This window comes from Salmo trutta, chromosome 32 (genome assembly GCF_901001165.1).
Source record: "Salmo trutta chromosome 32, fSalTru1.1, whole genome shotgun sequence".
NCBI lineage: Eukaryota > Metazoa > Chordata > Actinopteri > Salmoniformes > Salmonidae > Salmo > Salmo trutta.
The window spans coordinates 23996693-24019612 of record NC_042988.1 but is presented as its reverse complement, the minus strand read 5'-3'; the positions used below and the strand labels follow the sequence as shown (position 1 = coordinate 24019612).

The window sequence follows — 22920 nt, the reverse complement described above, 5'->3', positions numbered from 1 at the left end:
TTTTGTGTAGGACCCATTGCACTTGGTGGGGAGTGGGATACTTATGATCCCTGATGAACAGTCGGACTCTCACAGAGATTAGAGTGTATTGTCTGTGTTGTTTCCCAGATCAGCTGTCAGTCACTCAAAGGTGCCCCCCCTGCCTGATCTAAGTAACTGTGTTGGTTGTGTACTTCTTTTAGTAAATGTGTACTGTGTCTGAGGGGAAACCAGTTGGCACCGTGATAGATATGTTTTGATTACTTGAGGTAAGAATTTTGGGGCTGAGTAATGACTCCTTTATGTCCCCTAGCAGGCCCTCCAAACGGGGAGACAGAGAGGGGGTAGCCATGTCCTTTATCTTTAGTGAAATACGACGACCCCCTGTTTACGCTCTGCACTTGCTCTTTAAGCACCATGTGGCTACTGCCATGAGAGAACCATGTCTACCACCACTTCTGCTACTATAACCTCAACTAACAGTTAGCACTACTAATGCTATGGCTGCCATTTCCCCGTAAACACATTCAGGGGGATGCAGTTACTATTCCAACTTCAGGCCAAGGAAGTGCAGGGATGCTTACTGGTATGCTTGGTATGTACACAGATTAAAGCCGTATATCCCATATCATAGCCAGAAGTTTTCCATCTGGAACTCTATGTCAGCTCAGGTTGTTCTGGGAGGTCATTGATCTGCCTCTATAGTATTGATCCATTGGCCTATCCCCAGGCTCTGTCTCCATCCCTCACAGTCCACATGATTCTCTGCCCCATAACACTGTGGTGTTAGTACTCACTCAGCACTGGAGGTTGCTAGTGTGCTCTCAGTATTACCCTCCACCTCTCTCACTCTCTCTAAATATACCTTTCTCTTGCCCCTTTATCTCGTTCTATACCTGTCTCTCTCTTTCTCTCTCTCTCTCTCTCTCTCTCTAAATATACCTTTCTCTTGCCCCTTTATCTCTTTCTATACCTGTCTTTCTCTCTCTCTTTTTCTCTGTCTCTCTCTCTCTAAATATACCTTTCTCTTGCCCCTTTATCTCTTTCTATACCTGTCTTTCTCTCTCTCTTTCTCTCTCTCTCTAAATATACCTTTCTCTTGCCCCTTTATCTCTTTCTATACCTGTCTTTCTCTCTCTCTTTCTCTCTCTCTCTCTCTCTCTAAATATACCTTTCTCTTGCCCCTTTATCTCTTTCTATACCTGTCTCTCTCGCTCTCTCTCTGTCTCTCTCTCGCTCTCTCTAAATATACCTTTCTCTTGCCCCTTTATCTCTTTCTATGCCTGCCTGCCTCTCTCTCTCTCGCTCTCTTGCGCTCTCTCTCTCTCGCTCTCTTTGATTGCTGGTTCTCCCGCTCTATTTCCTGAAAACTCCCTTTTCCCCACATCTTGCCCGCTCTCTCTGTGTGTAGGACTCCTCTCTCCTCTGTCTCTCTCAGTGTTAGTGCAGTTCTGAATGGACATGGGGAAACGTGTGTGCATGCTTATATTAACATGAATGATGTCAACTTGATGCAATGAAAATTAAATAAGTGATGCTTTAAGCAAAACCTGACAATGAACTTGATATTAATACTACTAATGACAAATGGAGACCTAGCAATCGTTATCTCTGTAATCAAAACAATGATGATAAATAACATTGTTTATCCTGTATATCTTCATTAAATAGTTATTCCTGATTTAATTTTTGATTCTTTTTAAAAAATATAATTTCTTCAGAAGTTTACTTTTTATATGGGTTAAACAGATAAATAGACATTTGAACAGAAGTGAGACATTCAGTCAGGATGCTTATTTCAGCCAGAGAACTAGGGGGAGGAGGGTGAAGAGGAAGATGATGTAGGTGAACGTGTGGGAGATGGTGTGGCTGAAGCAATGATCATGGAAATAAAGGATATGTATCATCCAGCCTCATTCTGTGTGTGTTTGTTTATTAATCACTGTGTGTGAAGTAGGTGTGTGTGTGTGCAAGCCTTGTGTATTATGTACGTATACAGTAGCCTACACACACTGGACCTATATATACAGTGAGGGAAAAAAGTATTTGATCCCCTGCTGATTTTGTACGTTTTCCCACTTACAAAGAAATGATCAGTCTATAATTTTTATGGTAGGTTTATTTGAACAGTGAGACAGAATAACAACAAAAAATCCAGAAAAACACATGTCAAAAATGTTATAAATTGATTTGCATTTTAATGAGGGAAATAAGTATTTGACCCCCTCTCAATCAGAAAGATTTCTGGCTCCCAGGTGTCTTTTATACAGGTAACGAGCTGAGATTAGGAGCACACTCTTAAAGGGAGTGCTCCTAATCTCAGCTTGTTACCTGTATAAAAGACACCTGTCCACAGAAGCAATCAATCAATCAGATTCCAAACTCTCCACCATGGCCAAGACCAAAGAGCTCTCCAAGGATGTCAGGGACAAGATTGTAGACCTACACAAGGCTGGAATGGGCTACAAGACCATCGCCAAGCAGCTTGGTGAGAAGGTGACAACAGTTGGTGCGATTATTCGCAAATGGAAGAAACACAAAAGAACTGTCAATCTCCCTCGGCCTGGGGCTCCATGCAAGATCTCACCTCGCGGAGTTGCAATGATCATGAGAACGGTGAGGAATCAGCCCAGAACTACACGGGAGGATCTTGTCAATGATCTCAAGGCAGCTGGGACCATAGTCACCAAGAAAACAATTGGTAACACACTACGCCGTGAAGGACTGAAATCCTGCAGCACCCGCAAGGTCCCCCTGCTCAAGAAAACACATATACATGCTCGTCTGAAGTTTACCAATGAACATCTGAATGATTCAGAGAACAACTGGGTGAAAGTGTTGTGGTCAGATGAGACCAAAATGGAGCTCTTTGGCATCAACTCAACTCGCCGTGTTTGGAGGAGGAGGAATGCTGCCTATGACCCCAAGAACACCATCCCCACCGTCAAACATGGAGGTGGAAACATTATGCTTTGGGGGTGTTTTTCTGCTAAGGGGACAGGACAACTTCCCCGCATCAAAGGGACGATGGACGGGGCCATGTACCGTCAAATCTTGGGTGAAAACCTCCTTCCCTCAGCCAGGGCATTGAAAATGGGTCATGGATGGGTATTCCAGCATGACAATGACCCAAAACACACGGCCAAGGCAACAAAGGAGTGGCTCAAGAAGAAGCACATTAAGGTCCTGGAGTGGCCTAGCCAGTCTCCAGACCTTAATCCCATAGAAAATCTGTGGAGGGAGCTGAAGGTTCGAGTTGCCAAACGTCAGCCTCGAAACCTTAATGACTTGGAGAAGATCTGCAAAGAGGAGTTGGACAAAATCCCTCCTGAGATGTGTGAAAACTGGTGGCCAACTACAAGAAACGTCTGACCTCTGTGATTGCCAACAAGGGTTTTGCCACCAAGTACTAAGTCATATTTTGCAAAGGGGTCAAATACTTATTTCCCTCATTAAAATGCAAATCAATTTATAAAATTTTTGACATGTGTTTTTCTGGATTTTTTTGTTGTTATTCTGTCTCTCACTGTTCAAATAAACCTACCATTAAAATTATAGACTGATCATTTCTTTGTCAGTGGGCAAACGCACAAAATCAGCAGGGGATCAAATACTTTTTTCCCTCACTGTATATATATATCTGTATCAATACTGTATTGAATCTTCTCTGAACCTATAGAACCTTCCTCTCTCTCTTTCCTACCGTGCATTATCGTCGTGTGTAATTATTTAGTCACTTTGTCATGAATTCTTTATTGTGTCCTCACTTTATCGAAATGCAAAGTGGAGTGCTACTGCCTGCCCTGAGTGTGTCTTTCTCTGGTCTGCCACCTACTGTTGCTTTGTGAGTCTTTTCTAGTAGTCATATAAATGCCAGGGAAGTCATGCAGTGATTATACCCTTATGAACTGAGCATTACAGTCATGCCCACTATCAGCACACTTAAACTCTGCTACACCAACCCAGGGGGAAGTGTGTGTGTGTGCGCTTTCATACATGTACGTGTGTGTGACAAAGAGAGAGGAGTAGGAAAGGATTAAGAGAGTGAGGGGGAATGACACAGAGAAAGGGGAAGGCAGGGAGTGGATGAGGAGATGAATTAAAAAGACAAGGAATGGAAGCGAAAGAGTGTGTGTGTGAGAGTGAGTGTGTTTGTGTGTGAGGGAGAGGCGGCGGAGAACAGGTCTGTATATAGACACACTTGTCTAGGGGCGAATGGGGCACCTGCAGCACTTTGGCAGTGTGAGCAGCATGAGAACAGTTCAGGGGGGGGGGGGGGGGGCTGGAGGTGTGTGAAGGGGCTGGGGAACTGCTGTCTCCATGGCAACGTTCCCACCGTGCAAAAAAAATAATTTCGGCGGAAAGACATTTCACTCAGTTCAGTGAGCTGAAAGAAGCAGAGAGGGAGGGAGACTGGGGGAGGTGTGTGCAATACAATACATAGAGCTGTTTCTATCACACTGGAGGGATTTATTAGGAAGCTGTCAGCTGCGCGTTATTGCTAATATATTACTCATTACTATATATAATGGTAATGTATTCTGTTATCTAATTAAATATAGATGTCATTGCTGTGGGTGAGTCTTTGGTGTTTTTGAATTTAGCAAGGAAAGAAAGCAACGACACCATATAGATAAAGGGAATGTAAACCTCATATCTATGTGACAAAAATATAAATATTCACTGTGCGGTGTAAGACTCATCATATGCAATATGGCTACACTTTTCAGTCCCCTCCATATACAATTTCACTTTTTCAACTTAATGTTATGCCTCCATAAATGTTCATAAATGTCACCCCAGAATTAGAAATAGCCTCTGTGTCTGTGTGTGTGTGTGTGTGTGTGTGTGTGTGTGTGTGTTTGTGTTTTGACCTAATACTGTTTTCCAAAATCAGTGTCTGTTATTTGTGGTAACCCAGTTGTGTCTGTATGTCAGGTGTATCAGTGTGTTGGTGGTGATTACCTGTTGAGGACCAGATGGTCCCCTCTCTCCCAGCTGGAGGAGCCGGTCAAAAGAGGGATGGTCTATACTACACACCACCTGGAACAACCAGACAGGACAATCAATGCACCTGATAGAGAAAAATGATCAAACCCCACAGAAAAGTCCCCTAAAGCAATATGCCATTTCTCATCACCAAGAGGAAGTCAAAATACAACAGTGACTACATTTGTTTTCCGACCACATCAGGAGTTGAAAGCTTTTCTAATTGCAGGAGAACTGCCAGTTCTGCCAATTGAACTTCAAAAGCAGTGACAAACGGCACTTCCCTCAAAGCTACAAAATACATCAAAGTCCCCTAGAAAGGGATGGACACCTGGTCCCTTTCACCGGAATTAATTTGGCCACTATGCTTAAGTCAGAATGAAAGGCTGTGTGGGTTTAATGAGTTTGGGACCCAAGGATAGCCTTGGGCACACTCCTGGCCCCGCACAAACCCTGCTAAGGTCACTGGGAGCCAGCGCCCATGATGTGGCCCTCACTTGCTGCCTAAATAACACCGCTGCCTCTTTACAGCACCTTGCACTGCTTTAAATTGGGTTAAATGGATTCAGAACATTGTTTCTGTGAGATTGTGTTTGATGAGCTCTGATGCCCTTTGCTGTTCACTGGGCTGTGCTGACTGGCTCACAGTGCCACAGGGGAATAGATTCTATTGTTGGATGAGAGAAACACAGCGCCCGTTGCGTTCCGATCACAGGTTTAGCTCGTGGCGCATTGTGTTGATTTGACAACAGGTTAGCTCGCTGAAGGCCGCCCCAGTAATTATGTGTTTGTTTCAGCACAGAGGATAGGAGGTGATCGAGACATGTCTTGGTTATAAAAAGGTTATGTTGGCAAGGGGGTTAGGCAGAACCTGTAGGCCCATTTAACAACCTATGTAAACGTACAGGAGGCATAGGTTTATGCTTGATGTACTGGATACATGGACAAGGGGGGCTATAATCACTGATGTATCACTTCCTTGCCTGTTGTCTCTCAAATCATGCAGCTCACTGCATTCAAGGCCTAGTCATTTTCTAAGACTGGCAGACTGTGCCGACCTCTGGTGTAACAAGGCGGTATGGCATATATGGCAAATAAATAATATCTCATATATATTATGTGTCTCTATAATTTCACTGTAAATGTCATCAATTTGGTATAAATGATAGAACTGTCACTGACTGTCAGGACTGTCAGTTACAGCTTAGGTTCCTAAAGGCAGAGAGAGCAATCAGGTCTTGATCAGTTGCTCGGTTGTTGATTGAGCATCCCTTAAGGTCCATTTTCAAGCCCAACCAGACCTGAGATGTCGATAACAGAACGTTTGACTAGTGGTTTGTTTTCGGCACGGCCTACTTTGTGTGTCAAAATGACAATGGTTTCGTTTTATTAACTGTACAATTTAAGTATTTGGCCTCGTCTAAAACACAATTATTTGGCTGACGGCTAAATACCGCCAGGTGAGTAGCCATCTAGCTAGCTGAATACAATTAATGATTTGCTGATGGAGATCCTTTGGCTAGCATTGACTTGTGGCCACCTCGCTAATGCTATAATATCTACATGCCCACGATTAATGGAATTTCTACTTCGCTTACTAAAGCTTTTATATTAGTCTATTAAAATGTTAACCACATTACCGTTAGCTGGATAACTTCATAGTGAATGTCAGAGTTGCTGGTCATTGAAGTACAAAAGTTAGCGGGAGCTAAGCTAACGTTGGCTGACTGGGGGTGTGTTCATTACGCCGATTCTAACGTTTACTCCAAACGGAAAACGTTTTGCCACGAACAATAGTTTCTATTAGGCAAATGCAGGTAGGACCCTCCCCGTTATTATTATTTGTTGCTCCCGTTTGGTTCTTAAACGGTTTCCGTTGCAAGACGTAATGACACACACACGTGACTTTAGGACGCTTTGACTGAGCATAATCAGTAGCCGCGGTCCATCAGTATACGTTTATTTATAGTTGTCCAGCTAAAAACGACCAAAGGAGTGTAGCTAATTATGCATTTTACGCCTGTCTAGTTCTAGTCTTCTGCCTAACGTACTATGCCTGATTTGGTTATTTTTCAATATGGACAACTGAAGTTATCCAGCTAACGGTAATGTGGTTAACGTTTCAAACATTTTAATAGACTAATATAAAAGCTTTAGTAAGCGAAGTAGAAATTCCATTGATCGTGGGCATGTAGATATTATAGCATTAGCGAGGTGACCACAAGCCAATGCTAGCCAAAGGATCTCCATCTGCTAATCCATGCATTTCGTTTTTATCAAGATCGAGTGTTCATGCGAGGTATTGTTAAATAGTTAGCTATCATAACGTAAACCTAGGTAACATATCACAGTATGTTATGCATACCTGTCACAACCAGTAATCACAGGGAGAGCAACTTTTGTTATGGCCCAGCAACTGATTCAACTAGTCAACTTTTTTCTCCATCTAGATCATGGACCTGCCCATTAAACCTGGCGCCAATCAAGTGGCAGACGTGGTGTTCGTCATCGAAGGAACTGCAAACCTCGGCCCCTATTTTGAATCCCTCAGAAAACATTACATACTACCTGCAATCGAGTAAGTGGACTTCAAATGTACTTTTTGCTTCATTGGTATGTACAATATTGCTCTGTGGAGTCCTGACTTGGTCCCTGTCCCATCATCACAGGTACTTCAATGGAGGCCCTCCAGCAGAGACAGACTTTGGAGGAGATGTGAGTCTTAATTCAACTTTGTTTTCTACTTACGGTTATTACTATTTATTTACTCTTTATTTAAGAAAGTATGAGAACAACAATGCCAATTCTCTTCTCTCCTCTCAGTATGGAGGCACACAGTATGGTCTTGTTGTGTTCAACACAGTGGACTGTGCTCCTGAATCCTACGTCCAGTGTCACGCACCAACCAGCTCAGCCTTTGAGTTTGTCTCATGGATTGACAGCATCCAGTAAGATTTGTTTTTGTCATGCCATTTAGAAGGACATGTTAAGATTCGTTAGTATTAATCTTCCTTGATCAATGTGTAACTTTGTCTCTGTCAGGTTCATGGGAGGAGGAGCAGAGAGCTGTAGTCTCATCGCAGAGGGTCTGTCTGTGGCCTTGCAGCTCTTTGATGACTTCAAAAAGATGAGGGAGCAAATGTGAGTGATTTGTTTATTACTAAACTCAGCAAAAAAAGAAACGTCCTCTCACTGTCAAATGCGTTTATTTTCAGCGACCTTAACATGTGTAAATATTTGTATGAACATAACAAGATTCAACAACAGACAAACTGAGCAAGTTCCACAGATATGACTAACAGAAATTGAATAATGTGTCCCTGAACAAAGGGGGGGGGGCAAAATCAAAAGTAACAGTCAGTATCTGGTGTGGCCACCAGCTGCATTAAGTACTGCAGTGCATCTCTTCATGGACTGCACCAAATTTGCCAGTTCTTGCTGTGAGATGTTACCCCACTCTTCCACCAAGGCACCTGCAAGTTCCCGGACATTTCTGGGGGGAATGGCCCTCACCCTCACCCTCCGATCCAACAGGTCCCAGACGTGCTCAATGAGATTGAGATCCGGGCTCTTCGCTGGCCATGGCAGAACACTGACATTCCTGTCTTGTAGGAAATCGCGCACAGAATGAGCAGCATGTCTGGTGGCATTGTCATGCTGGAGGGTCATGTCAGGATGAGCCTGCAGGAAGGATACCACATGAGGGAGGAGGATGTCTTCCCTGTAATGCACAGCGTTGAGATTGCCTGACAACAAGCTCAGTCCGATGATGCTGTGACACACCGCCCCAGACCATGACGGACCCTCCACCTCCAAATCGATCCCGCTCCAGAGTACAGGCCTCGGTGTAACGCTCATTCCTTCGACGATAAACGCGAATCCGACCATCACCCCTGGTGAGACAAAACCGCGACTCGTCATTGAAGAGCACTTTTTGCCAGTCCTGTCTGGTCCAGCGACGGTGGGTTTGTGCCCATAGGCGACGTTGTTGCTGGTGATGTCTGGTGAGGACCTGTCTTACAACAGGCCTACAAGCCCTCAGTCCAGCCTCTCTCAGCCTATTGTGGACAGTCTGAGCACTGATGGAGGGATTGTGCATTCCTAGTGTAACTCGGGCAGTTGTTGTTGTCATCCTGTCCCGCAGGTGTGATGTTCGGATGTACCGATCCAGTGCAGGTGTTGTTACACATGGTCTGCCACCACGAGGACGATCAGCTGTCCGTCCTGTCTCCCTGTAGCGCTCTCTTAGGCGTCTCACAGTACGGACATTGCAATTTATTGCCTTGGCCACATCTGCAGTCCTCATGCCTCCTTGCAGCATGCCTAAGGCACGTTCACGCAGATGAGCAGGGACCCTGGGCATCTTTCTTTTGGTGTTTTTCAGTCAGTAGAAAGGCCTCTTTACTAAGTTTTCAGAACTGTGACCTTAATTGCCTACCGTCTGTAAGCTGTTAGTGTCTTAACGACCATTCCACAGGTGTATGTATATGGTTCATTGAACAAGCATGGGAAACAGTGTTTAAACCCTTTACAATGAAGATCTATGAAGTTATTTGGATTTTTACAAATTATCTTTGAAAGACAGGGTCCTGAAAAAGGGACGTTTCTTTTTTTGCTGAGTTTAGTAGACACACACACACACACACACACTAGCATATGTCTCTTGTCTCTATTAATCAGAGGTCAGACACACAAAGTCTGTGTGCTGCTGTGTAACTCTCCACCATACCTGCTTCCTGCCGTGGAGAGTGTCAGCTATACGGGCTGCACTGCAGACAATCTGGTCAAGATCATCAGAGACGTAAGTAACATAGCACCTCTATCAGATAGACTACCCGCTCGGCCATTTTGGGGAATGATGTGACTTGTGTACTTATTAATGGCTGCTGATACCCCATAATAACCTTGTGCCTCTTCCTCAGAGAGGGATTCATTTTTCTGTGGTGTCGCCACGGAAACTGCCAGCGTTACGGGCGCTGTTTGATAGGGCGTCACCAGTCGGGGGACCAGTCGACCCCCACCCAGACTACAGCCAAGACCCCTTCCACATGATCCTGGTTAGGGGTATCTCACTTCCTGGTGAGGAGCAGCACTCGAAATACTTGACAGAGAACCGATTGATTGAAGTCACTATTGGCCCATCAAATTCTAAAATGTTTCTTTCTCCAGTGTCATCAGGGGGAGGATCGGGCCCTCTCAAACCAATTCTACCCCCTCAACCCCTGCCTGTCAGTCAGCCTCCTCTTGGTCCCGCCTCGCAGGCTCCTCCACCAATAAGCACGGCCCATCCATATCAGGTACTGAAGATATGTTTTAACTTGGCAGCTTTTACCAGCCCATCAACATTGGATTGACAGGCTCTTAGCTGACACAGTATTCTCTCTCCCTCTCTTGCTGCCCTGTCAGCCCCCACCTTCCCTTAACGCGGCTCAGGCAGCTGCACAGATGGCTGTAGAGGCAGCCAACAACCAGAAGAGTCGCTGTGAGTACCAATAGCCTGCATTCTTCTATCCTCTGTCACCAGTATGGTTGATCATCAGCCCAGGTTGATTGTTAGTCTATTACAGGGGTGTTCAACTCTTACACTACGAGGTCTGGAGCCTGCAGGTTTTCTGTTCTACCTGATAATTAAATGCACCGGGTCGAAATCAGTCCCTGATTAGAGGGTTAGAATGGGGGGGACAGTACGGAACTGGCTTCAAAGTCCAGAGTTGAATATGAGGGGTCTTATGTCTGTTACGTTGTCTTTTTTTTGGCATCCCCCATCCAGTCCCAGGCATGGGGAATCCTGGTCCCCCATTCAGCGGTCAGTCAACTCTCCCATCTGTAGCAGGAGTGAAGTTGGCTCCCTCCAGTCAGCCCAGCCTATCCACAGTCACCACAGTTTCCACACCCATGTTGACTCAGCAACAAGCCCCTCCCCCGCAGCAGCAACAAGTCCAGCCACCAGGACAACCACAGCCCAATCAGCAACAGCCGGTACCCCCTCAGCAGCAGCAGCCCACAGCCAATCAGCAGACGCCCCCATTATCACAGCCTGGCATGGTGAGGCCTGTCCATATGTTGCATCATCTTCCCACAATACTCCACATCAATATTCAACTTCTCTGCCTCCAGTCAAGTTGTCTTTCTCTCCATCTAACGCTCTCTCTTTCTCTCATTTTCTTCTGATAGCCTGGTGTGTCTGCAGCCCAGGCAAATCCGATTGGGGGGCAGCAGCAAGGCGTTGCCAATAAGATTGTAGCATGGAGTGGGGTACTGGAGTGGCAAGAGGTGAGGGAAACTAGAACTTGGTGTAAACATGTTGCTGAAGAGGTCTATACGTCTTCTATTTGTGTGTTTGTCATCCTCTGACCTTGTAAGGAAATGTTATAAGGTCTGCAACAAGCTATGCTTGGAACTGATCGAATCAACAGTCACTTATCTCCCTCACTAGCTTTAAGCACCAGCTGTCAGAGCAGCTCACAGATCACCGCACCTGTACATAGCCCATCTATAATTTAGCCCAAACTACTACCTCTTCCCCTACTGTATTTATTTAATTTCTTTATTTTATTTTGCTCCTTTGCACCCCATTCTCTTTCTACTTTGCACTTTCTTCTACTACAAATTACCATTCCAGTGTTTTACTTGCTATATTGTATGTACTTTGCCACCATGGACTTTTTTGCCTTTACCTCCCTTATCTCACCTCATTTGCTCACATTGTATATAGACTTATTTTTCTACTGTATTATTGACTGTATATTTGTTTTACTCCATGTGTAACTCTGTGTTGTTGTTGAACTGCTTCGCTTTATCTTGGCCAGGTCGCAATTGTAAATGAGAACTTGTTCTCAACTTGCCTACCTGGTTAAATAAAGGTGAAATAAATAAAATAAATAAATAAATTGTGACGTGAATAATCATACTATACCTTTGATGGATTTCACCTCAGGTCAAAGTGATGGAGTTACTTGACATGGTTGAACCTGTTGTAGGGGAACATGCATTTTAATGATCTAAAATACTAAAGAGATCTTTGTGTTTCCAAGCCTTTTGAAAACTTGACTTGATCAATAATCACTAAGTATTGACTGATTTGGACTACTTCTTCTGTTGACCATGAAACTCTATCACGCAACAATGTGCAGCAAGCCTACACACTATAACCAAAACACAGTTAGACCACAAAATCACCAAACACATAGACATAGTATTGCCACAGGTCCCTAAAGTGCATCTGAAGTCACGTATCAATAGATGGAGCATTCAGCTTAGATTTGTATGTTCCTTGTAATGTTCAGGTCAGGATATTGCTGGCTCCATATCTTAGTCTCCCCTAATCCAGGAGAGTCCTCCCAAATGCTGTACAGAACACGTATAAAGAACCCATACATCTGGTCTTTAATCCCAACACAATGCAGTATCAATGGTCAACAGGGACTGCAGCAGAGCTGACCAATCTGGGATTGATTAACTATTGATCCCCTGAAGATGAACGCTGCTGCTTATTTTCCCGTAGGATTGGCGCCATCCATCTTCTTCACAATGTTCCACTGGCAGCACTATTTTGCATGTTGGGTAATTTCTAACATGGAGGTTTTTATTCAAACGGTGCCCCTGGGTGTAGGACCAAAGCCCCCTGGTCACTCTGTATGCTAACTTCCAAACCTCTCCTTCCGTTTCTCCAAACATCCCTCCATTCCTCTCCTCCCTCCCTACCTCCCCCACCCTCTCTCCATCCATCACTTCAGAAGCCCAAAGCCTCGTCTATGGATTCCAATACCAAACTCACTCGCTCCCTGCCCTGCCAGGTGCAAGTCAACCAAGGAGAGAACCTGTGAGTGTTTCACTGCAACTATCTTTGATATCATGGCAGTGTCAGCTGCACTGATTGGTCATTGTGTGTATTGCTATATGTATGGAGAGTTCTGATTTGGTTTGTTCCCTGTTGTTCATGACAGAAATGCCGACCAGTGGCCACAGAAGCTCATCATGCAGTTGATCCCACAACAGCTACTGGTCAGAGAACCCTCTGCGTGCGTGTGTGTTCAGACATTACTCGATGACATTGAGAATACAGACATCTAAGTAAAGTCTTTCTCCCTCCCCAGACAACACTCGGTCCCCTCTTCAGAAACTCTAGAATGGTTCAGTTTCTCTTCACCAACAAAGATGTGGAGTCACTAAAAGGTCTTTATCGTATCATGGCCACTGGATTTGTAAGTCCAGCTCTTCTGCTTCACATGCTCTATTTTTGCTGCCATCTGTTCCTATCCATTTCCATCTCAATATTCAATACAGTGGAGTCTCCAACAATAGACATCAGCAGTTCCCTCCATTGTGCACTAGATGGACTAGGCAGATATAAATAGGCTGCAGTTACACTTTGAGAACACTTGAGGGGGCACCATGTTGCTCATCATTCAGTAAATGACTACAGAGATTTTCAACGCTGTAGGTTGACTGGTTTTGGATCACTTGAACTATGACGAGGGCTGTGACAGACTGACAGGCAGTGCTGACCTCTGACCTATGTCCCCCCCTCTGGCTGCAGGCGGGGTGCGTCCACTTCCCCCACAGCGCCCCCTGTGAGGTGCGGGTGCTCATGCTGCTCTACTCCTCAAAGAAGAGGATTTTCATGGGCCTCATCCCCAACGACCAGAGCGGCTTCGTCAACGGCATCCGACAGGTCATCACCAACCACAAACAGGTCCAGCAGCACCGCTCGGTGAGTCATACAGACACGGGTCATCACCAACCACAAACAGGTCCAGCAGCACCGCTCGGTGAGTCATACAGACACGGGTCATTACCAACCACAAACACTGCTTGGTGCATCAGACAGACAGGTCAAGCAGCACCACTCTGTGAGTTAGGAGGGAATGAAGGGATTAAACCTGGAGAAAAGGGGGTAGTATACGCACTAGTGACTGGAGTTATACTAGGCCAGCACAGTGGAAGGGCTTCCCAAGAGCAGTCTTGGGCCAATCAGGTGGTCAAAAAAAAATATATATATTTTTTTTACCTTTTTAACTAGGCAAGTCAGTTAAGAACAAATTCTTATTTTCAATGATGGCCTAGGAACAGAGGGTTAACTGCCTTGTTCAGGGGCAGAACGACAGATTTTTACCTGGTCAGCTCGGGGATTCGATCTTGCAATCTTTTGGTTACTAGTCCAACGCTCTAACCACTAGGCTACCTGCCGCCCCATATGCCCTCCTACGCTCTAACCACTAGGCTACCTGCCGCCCCATATGCCCTACGCTCTAACCACTAGGCTACCTGCCGCCCCATATGCCCTCCTACGCTCTAACCACTAGGCTACCTGCCGCCCCATATGCCCTCCAACGCTCTAACCACTAGGCTACCTGCCGCCCCATATGCCCTCCTACGCTCTAACCACTAGGCTACCTGCCGCCCCATATACCCTCCTACGCTCTAACCACTAGGCTACCTGCCGCCCCATATACCCTCCTACACTCTAACCACTAGGCTACCTGCCGCCCCATATGCCCTCCTACGCTCTAACCACTAGGCTACCTGCCGCCCCATATGCCCTCCAACGCTCTAACCACTAGGTTACCTGCCACCCCATATGCCCTCCAACGCTCTAACCACTAGGCTACCTGCCACCCCATATGCCCTCCTACGCTCTAACCACTAGGCTACCTGCCGCCCCATATGCCCTCCAACGCTCTAACCACTAGGCTACCTGCCGCCCCATATACCCTCCAACGCTCTAACCACTAGGCTACCTGCCGCCCCATATGCCCTCCAACGCTCTAACCACTAGGCTACCTGCCGCCCCATATGCCCTCCAACGCTCTAACCACTAGGCTACCTGCCGCCCCATATGCCCTCCAACGCTCTAACCACTAGGCTACCTGCCGCCCCATATGCCCTCCAACGCTCTAACCACTAGGCTACCTGCCGCCCCATATGCCCTCCAACGCTCTAACCACTAGACTACCTGCCACCCCATATGCCCTCCAACGCTCTAACCACTAGGCTACCTGCCGCCCCATATGCCCTCCAACGCTCTAACCACTAGGCTACCTGCCGCCCCATATGCCCTCCAACGCTCTAACCACTAGGCTACCTGCCGCCCCATATGCCCTCCAACGCTCTAACCACTAGGCTACCTGCCACCCCATATGCCCTCCAACGCTCTAACCACTAGACTACCTGCCGCCCCATATGCCCTCCAACGCTCTAACCACTAGGCTACCTGCCACCCCATATGCCCTCCAACGCTCTAACCACTAGACTACCTGCCACCCCATATGCCCTCCAACGCTCTAACCACTAGGCTACCTGCGGAAAATGTTTTCCGGTTTGAGAGCACTGCCCCTTGTCATTTCTGGTTTGATCTCGATTACAGCCAACACAATTCTAACAACCGTTAGGATACCGTGTTTTCCTTCAGGTAAACATTTAGCGTGCAGATTTTGTGACAGAAACGGAATGCCTCAGTTCCAAATCCAACCTGCCTGTGGTCTGCATGACTTTATATCCTCACAGCCTTTCTGCTCCCATTATAGTTGATGCCGCCTGTCTACTCATGCTGCTAATTTTATGTGAAAAACATGTTAGACCGTGTGTATTTAGAGAAGACCGAGACCTTGTGTCCTATTACATATTCAAAGCTGCATTGCTAATGGAGAATTGCTATGGCAATCTCAACACAATTAAAATTTCAATTATTTGATCGTTGTTTGGGGTATTTTTTTTTACAGACGAGGCTCTGGAATAGTGTTACTGGTGATTAGATAAGATTTTATAACCGTGAAAGACCCAAATTGAATATTTTCCCTGAACCATACCGATGACTTGATGTTAAAGGTCCAATGCAGCTGTTTTTCTCTCAATATCAAATCATTTCTGGGTAACAATTAAGTACCTTACTGTGATTGTATTCAATTATAATTATGGATGTGGGTTAGAAATAATTTCACTATTTGAATAGTATCATGAAGATTTTGTCAGATCTGGATATTCTAAATACATGTGGTTTTTAAACTTTAACCTGAAAACTGCTGCCTGAAGGAGAGAGGCTGGCGCACTATTGCTGCAGCTGCAGAGGGGGCGGTGTATGTGAGAAAGACGGCTATAGTTAGCTAGGCTAATAACAACCTACCTGTTGGTTGCTCGTTGTAGCCTATTCCTTCTCATTTCGCTAACGTTTTATTATATCATTTTATTCCAGTTCGCATGTATTAGTAAACTCTCACTACATTTTCTACACATTGAGCCTCTACGCAGCTTTGATTGGCCAACATAAATAACAAGCTATACACGTGAAGGATACCTCTTTTTTTCTGGGAGCATGTCATAAAAACTACATTGTAAAGTTTGTTTTATTAAAAATTATACAGAAAATGTTTTAATTATTTGAAATGTCACATTTTAATTTAGAAAAGTATTTTTCAGTGTTAAAATAGGCCTATATGTTTTTTGTTGATAAAATTAATACTCAACAAGTATTTGAATACATGCACATCCCTAGTTAAAATTGTCAAAAATAGCTTCTTAGCTTAAGAAAATGCTCTTTGCTGTCTGGGAGAGGTCTGAGTGGGGAGGGGAAAACTTAACTAGCTGTTATTGGCAGAGAGGTTTGGAACTCTCTCTCTTATTGGTCTATTAACTAATTTACCACCTGGTGATGTCACCAGCTAGGCCAAAACGCCAACCCACCAAAACAATATTTCAGATGGTCTTTTTAAAACAGCTCTGACACTGAAATCGCATTATCATAATTTTCATAGTATTATTCCAACCGCAGTATGTAAAACAGAGTAAAATCAGGTTTTGACTGCACTGGGCCTTTAATGTGTGCTCTGGGTGTTTTTAGGCAGGCTGCTGAGTTAAATAGGAAGTCCACAGGGAAGAGAGAGGAGAAAATAGAGGAGAGGAGACGGACAGCTTTTATCCTGAGAGACTACAGATCCTAGATCAGGGGTGTCAAACTAATTTACCCCGCGGGCCACATTCTGTCTTCACCGAGGTCTGGAGGGCCGCACTTCAAATGGGTAATATTTCCTCGCCGTCAAAATGTGCAAAAATATTCCTCCATCTCTTTTGGAATTTTCGATGCTCCCTGACTGTCTAGCTTTCGTTGACTGTTAGCAAACTGGACAGAGTGAAGAGACTATAAATGTAGGTCAATTATAATTTCTACACAGTTTTGATTTGGTTTTAGTCATTGCAATGTCAATTGAGATTGGTTTTCCCCCGAAAAAATATAAAAGATAAAAAAAACAGCTGGCAGGATTGAATCATCTTGTGGCCTTGAGTTTGACACATGTCGTAGATGGTGGTGTTGTCTCATCCAGTGGCAGGATTCGACAGGATAGGCAGGAATACCATTATAAGCGATACAATGTACATATGTGTCCTAGTTATACAGATGTTGGTTACACATGTAAACCTTACACTAGAAAAGTAACCTTGTTGGTTCTTTTCTCCAGTTGGGTTCAGGAGGGCCGATGCCAGGGCCACCTGGCCAGGTTCAACCCAATCAGAACTTCCTCAACCGGCCGCAGGGGCCCATCCCTGTCTCCCATGGCAACGTGCAGCAGCAGGTACTGTGATTAATCCTGTGGTGTCTCAGCTTGTGCTCCTCCTTTCCTCCCTCTCCCTTCTCCCCTCACACGCTCCTCCTTTCCTCCCTCCCCCCCTCACACGCTCCTCCTTTCCTCCCTCCCCCCCTCACACGCTCCTCCTTTCCTCCCTCCCCCCCTCACACGCTCCTCCTTTCCTCCCTCCCCCCCTCACACGCTCCTCCTTTCCTCCCTCCCCCCCTCACACGCTCCTCCTTTCCTCCCTCCCCCCCTCACACGCTCCTCCTTTCCTCCCTCCCCCCCCCACCTCACACGCTCCTCCTTTCCTCCCTCCCCCCCCTCACACGCTCCTCCTTTCCTCCCTCCCCCCTCCACACGCTCCTCCTTTCCTCCCTCCCCCCCTCACACGCTCCTCCTTCCTCCCTCCCCCCCTCACACCTCCTCCTTTCCTCCCTCCCCCCTCACACGCTCCTCCTTTCCTCCCTCCCCCCTCACACGCTCCTCCTTTCCTCCCTTCCCCCCTCACACGCTCCTCCTTTTCCTCCCTTCCCCCCTCACACGCTCCTCCTTTCCTCCCTTCCCCCCTCACACGCTCCTCCTTTCCTCCCTTCCCCCCCTCACACGCTCCTCCTTTCCTCCCTTCCCCCCTCACACGCTCCTCCTTTCCTCCCTTCCCCCCTCACACGCTCCTCCTTTCCCTTCCCTTCCCCCCTCACACGCTCCTCCTTTCCTCCCTTTCCACCCTCACACGCTCCTCCTTTCCTCCCTTCCCCCTCACACGCTCCTCCTCCTTTCCCTCCCTTCCCCCCTCTTCACACGCTCCTCCTTTTCCCTCCCTTTCCACCCTCACACGCTCCTCCGTTTCCTCCCTTCCCCCTCACACGCTCCTCCTTTCCTCCCTTCCCCCCTCACACGCTCCTCCTTTCCTCCCTTCCCCCCCTCACACGCTCCTCCTTTCCTCCCTCCCCCCCTCACACGCTCCTCCTTTCCTCCCTCCCCCCCTCACACGCTCCTCCTTTCCTCCCTCCCCCCCTCACACGCTCCTCCTTCCTCCCTCCCCCCTCACACGCTCCTCCTTTCCTCCCTCCCCCCTCACACGCTCCTCCTTTCCTCCCTCCCCCCCTCACACGCTCCTCCTTTCCTCCCTCCCCCCCTCACACGCTCCTCCTTTCCTCCCTCCCCCCTCACACGCTCCTCCTTCCTCCCTCCCCCCCTCACACGCTCCTCCTTTCCTCCCTTCCCCCCTCACACGCTCCTCCTTTCCTCCCTTCCCCCCTCACACGCTCCTCCTGTCTGCATCTCCTGTTTCTATTGTCCCGCAATGACTGCATGTCCCGCAATGACTTTCATCTCCTCCCCTTCTGCACCTCCTCTTCCTCCTCCTCTCTCTCTCCTCTGTTCAGTCTGTGGTGGTGGGCATGCCCTCTGTTAGTCAGGTCACTCTGATGGAGGAACAGCAGAGACAGGCCAACCTGGTGAGACTCTCACACATATACACACAAACTCTCACCCAAAATACATTTTAAAAATGCACTGAACTTTACCAGGCACAAACTCTCCCTGTGCTCGTTTTGGCACCTGCCTGGTTGGTGAGCTGCTCCTCTCCACTCTGCATGTGTTGGCTACTCTCTCACACTGTCTCAATGGATGCTCACTGCTACCAATATAGCTAGCCCAGCATGTTCTGGGTTCAGCGAGTTACATTGTTTCATTCGGCCTGTCTCTTTTTAAAGTGAACCCGGTACACCATTCTAATGAATCATATGTACAGTGTCTTCAGAAAGTATTCATACCCTTTGACTTATTTCACATTGTGTTGTGTTACAGCCTGAATTCAAAATGGATTAAATACTTTTTTTTCTCACCCATCTACACACAAATACCCCATAATGACAAAGTGGAAAATGTGTTTAAAAATGTTAGCAAATTTATTGAACATGAAGTACAGAAACATCTCTAACCTAAGTATTCACATCCCTGACTAATACTTTGTAGAAGTACCTTTGGCAATGATTACAGCTGTGAGTCTTTCTGGGTAAGTTTCTGTATTGTACTATATTTGCCCATTATTCTTCTTAAAATTCTTCAATCTCTGTCAAGTTGATTGTTGATCATTGCTAGACAGCCAATTTCAAGTCTTGCCATAGATTTTCAAGCCAATTTAAGTCAAAACTGTAACTAGGCCATTCAGGAACATTCATTGTCGTCTTGGTAAGCAACTCCAGTGTAGATTTGGCCTTGTGTTTTAGGTTATTGTCCTGCTGAAAGATGAATTCCTCTCCCAGTATCTGTTGGAAAGAAGACAACCAGGTCTTCCTTTGTGATTTTGACTGTGCTTATAGCTGTATTCCATTTATTTTTATCCCAAAAAACTCCTTAGTCCTTGCCGATGACAAGCATACACATAACATGATGCAGCCCCAACATGCTTTAAAATATGAAGACTGGTACTCAGTCATGTGTTCTGTTGTATTTGCCCCAAACATAACACTTTGTTTTCAGGACAAAAAGTTCATTTTTTTTGTCACAATTTAAGTGCCTTGATGCAAACAGGATGCATGCTTTGGAATATATTCTGTTGGACATAAGATTGAAAAAAATACCAGCAAATCAGTGTTTTTAATTTTTGAAATCTCCAAGGTATTCCCATGTATAATAGAGAGATGTATGTGATTGTGTACAAATGTAAGCAAGGTTTGAAATGATTATATTTTAGTCAAATATTATATCTGTTTGACTGCAAGAAGCCCAATTTGAAGTCTACAAATTATTTATTATGTTCCGGCCCCCTGACCGTCCGCTGAAGAAAAAATTGTTCCGCGGCTGAATCTAGTTTATGATCCCTGCTGTACAGGTTTCCGTTCTCCTATCACAACCATTCAACTTTGTAACTGTTTTAAAGTCACCATTGGCCTCATGGTGAAATCCCTGAGTAGTTTCCTTCCTCTCCGGCAACTGAGTTAGGAAGGACGCCTGTATCTTCGTAGTGACTGGGTGTATTGATACACCTTCCAAAGCCTATTTAATAACTTCACCATGCTCAAATGGATATTCATGATCTGCTTTTTATTTTTTTTATTTTACACCTACTAATCTCTGCCCTTCTTTGTGAGGCATTGAACAACCTCCTTGGTCTTTGTGGTTGAATCTGTTCTTGAAATTCACTCCTCGATTGAGGGACCTTACAGATGGTTGTACTGTATGTTTGGGGTCTCGTAATTCATAAATCATATTAAACACTATTATTGCACACATTGAGTCCATGCAACTTATTATGTGATTTGTTAAGCCAAGTTTTACTTCTGAACTTATTTAGGCTTGCCATAACAAAGGGGTTGAAAACTTATTTACTCAAAACTTTTCAGTTTAGATTTTTATTTTTTTCCCAAAATTTTATTCAAACAAAATTCAATTTTGTGTGTAGATCAGTGACACAAAATCTAAATTCAGGCTGTAACACAACAAAATATGGAAAGGGAAGGGGTGTGAATACTTTTTGAAGGCACTGTATTTAAAGTCTCTCTACTTAGTCCTCTTATCTCTCCAACCTTCTTCTAAACCTCTTCGACTCTCTGCTTCTCATCCAGATGACGATGAGAGCATCCGGCGCACCTAATCAGCAGCCGTCTGTCACCGGTGCTCCGCCCAACCAGGTCGCTCAGGGTGGACAGGCCCCACCCCAGGGTGCCATGCTCCGCCTACCAAACCCAGGAGCCAATCCGCAGCTGCGCAGTCTCCTCCTCAGCCAACAGCAGCCAGTAAGAACACAACAGTTAACTCTACCAGCCTTGACCGTCATTCATGAAATACATTTGTTGTTATAGTGCATCGTCTTGTAGCCAGGGCTAGATCACCACTGCACACTCTAGAAAGGCTTCTAAATATGTAATACTTGTCTCTATTGGTTAATGATAAAGGATATAAGAATGAAGGTCCTACCTACTGTATGATTGATGGTAACCTAGGTGTTGTGTTCCTGTCTCTCAGCAGGGTGGTGTTGGTCACATGCAGGGCATGATGCCTCACCAGGGGCTGGGAGGGCAGCTGGTCCACCCTACTCCAGGAGCGGGCCCCCAAATGCAGGCCCAGTGGAGACAGCCCCTGGCAGGTTAGCTACAGCTGTGGACCCTTTCACTCACATCACACACTGTGAAGACAGTTTGGAGCTAGACATCAGTGCAAGGATTGGCTTTAGAATGCAATCTAATGCAATCCTAATGATTTGACCTTTTGTGTGTAAACGGCTAAATTCAAAAGGGAGGGTGATTGAACATATCTCTCCCATCTGTGGCTATGGTTATCAGACTGAGACTGGGCTATATGGTGTTGACACCAGCAGCAGGATGAATTGAGGATGTCACAGATTAGAGTGATGCTGTCTCATAGAGTATGTGCATGGTGCCCTTCACTTTGCTGCAACCTAATAGCTGAGCAGTTTAGACTCGCTCTTCACATTCTTGGTTTTTGCTCAAGTCTGCTCGATAATGCTGTTTACTTCGTACGTCGCTGACTCTACCTGTAACTCATCAGTAGTTAGTCTGTAGTTTATTACCACTGTGTTTATGGTAATGTCATCAATGCACATGTTGCTGTCCCAGGTTAACTCTCTCCTCTCTCTCTCCCTCTCAGGTCAGATGATGATGGCTGCTGGTCAGAGGGGCCCTGGAGCCCAGCCCCCCGGGATGCCCCAAGTGTCTTCCGTCATGGAGGACGAGATTCTCATGGACCTTATTTGAGTTTGGACCCAAAAAGACTACATCCCCCCAGCAACCAGCATTTTCAGTTTCATCATGGGGGCAGACTGGGAGATGTAGTTTTCCTAGTTTCTTCTCTGGCTTTTTTTTCTTTTTCTCTTTTTTTATATCAAAAGTTTGTACTGTAGAGTTATTGGAGATGATGAGGGAAGGACATGCAAGCCAAGCACATACTCTCATGCATATGCACACACACACACACAAACACACACCGTATCACACACCTAATGAAGCCAACCCAATGGGAGGACAGTGTTCATTACTGTTGTGTGCTTGTATGGAAACCTGTTTTACATTCATTTAATTGTTTATATGAAATTTATTTTTTATTGAGGTTTATCTTTTTCTGAAGTTGTGTTTTTGAGCTATATTACGTTGTTTTATTGAGATGAAATAGATACATTTTGTCAAGGAGCCAACCGATGTGTAGAGTCCTTTTTAAAAGTGAGTGTACACATAGACCAGGCCTCTCCAACCCTGTTCCTGGAGAGCTACCGTCCTGTAGGCTTTCACTACAGTCCTGTTCCTGGAGAGCTACCGTCCTGTAGGCTTTCACTACAGTCCTGTTCCTGGAGAGCTACCGTCCTGTAGGCTTTCACTACAGTCCTGTTCCTGGAGAGCTACCGTCCTGTAGGCTTTCACTACAGTCCTGT

The 22920-nt window shown here is 45.7% G+C and overlaps 1 protein-coding gene across 6 annotated transcripts; it reads left to right on the top strand.

The window, feature by feature from the left end:
* Nucleotides 1-6269: 6269 nt before the first annotated feature.
* On the top strand, nt 6270-22686 carry LOC115171493 (mediator of RNA polymerase II transcription subunit 25). 6 transcript variants are annotated; one of them, XM_029728371.1, is made up of 20 exons: nt 6270-6428; nt 7419-7546; nt 7638-7683; nt 7792-7916; nt 8011-8109; nt 9649-9769; nt 9891-10047; nt 10138-10265; nt 10375-10450; nt 10739-11013; nt 11143-11241; nt 12705-12790; nt 12915-12972; nt 13065-13172; nt 13508-13681; nt 17421-17534; nt 18917-18988; nt 21101-21271; nt 21501-21621; nt 22143-22686. In XM_029728371.1, exons 2-20 carry the CDS (start codon nt 7422-7424, stop codon nt 22247-22249), a joined length of 2262 nt encoding a protein of 753 aa, XP_029584231.1. In that variant the 5' UTR covers nt 6270-6428; nt 7419-7421; the 3' UTR covers nt 22250-22686. The 6 variants fall into 6 exon arrangements, with proteins under 6 accessions (XP_029584231.1, XP_029584232.1, XP_029584230.1 ...); XM_029728372.1 differs by lacking the exon at nt 6270-6428 and adding an exon at nt 6875-7073; XM_029728370.1 differs by lacking the exon at nt 6270-6428 and adding an exon at nt 7187-7267 and having other exon boundaries at nt 10402-10450.
* Nucleotides 22687-22920: the final 234 nt, after the last annotated feature.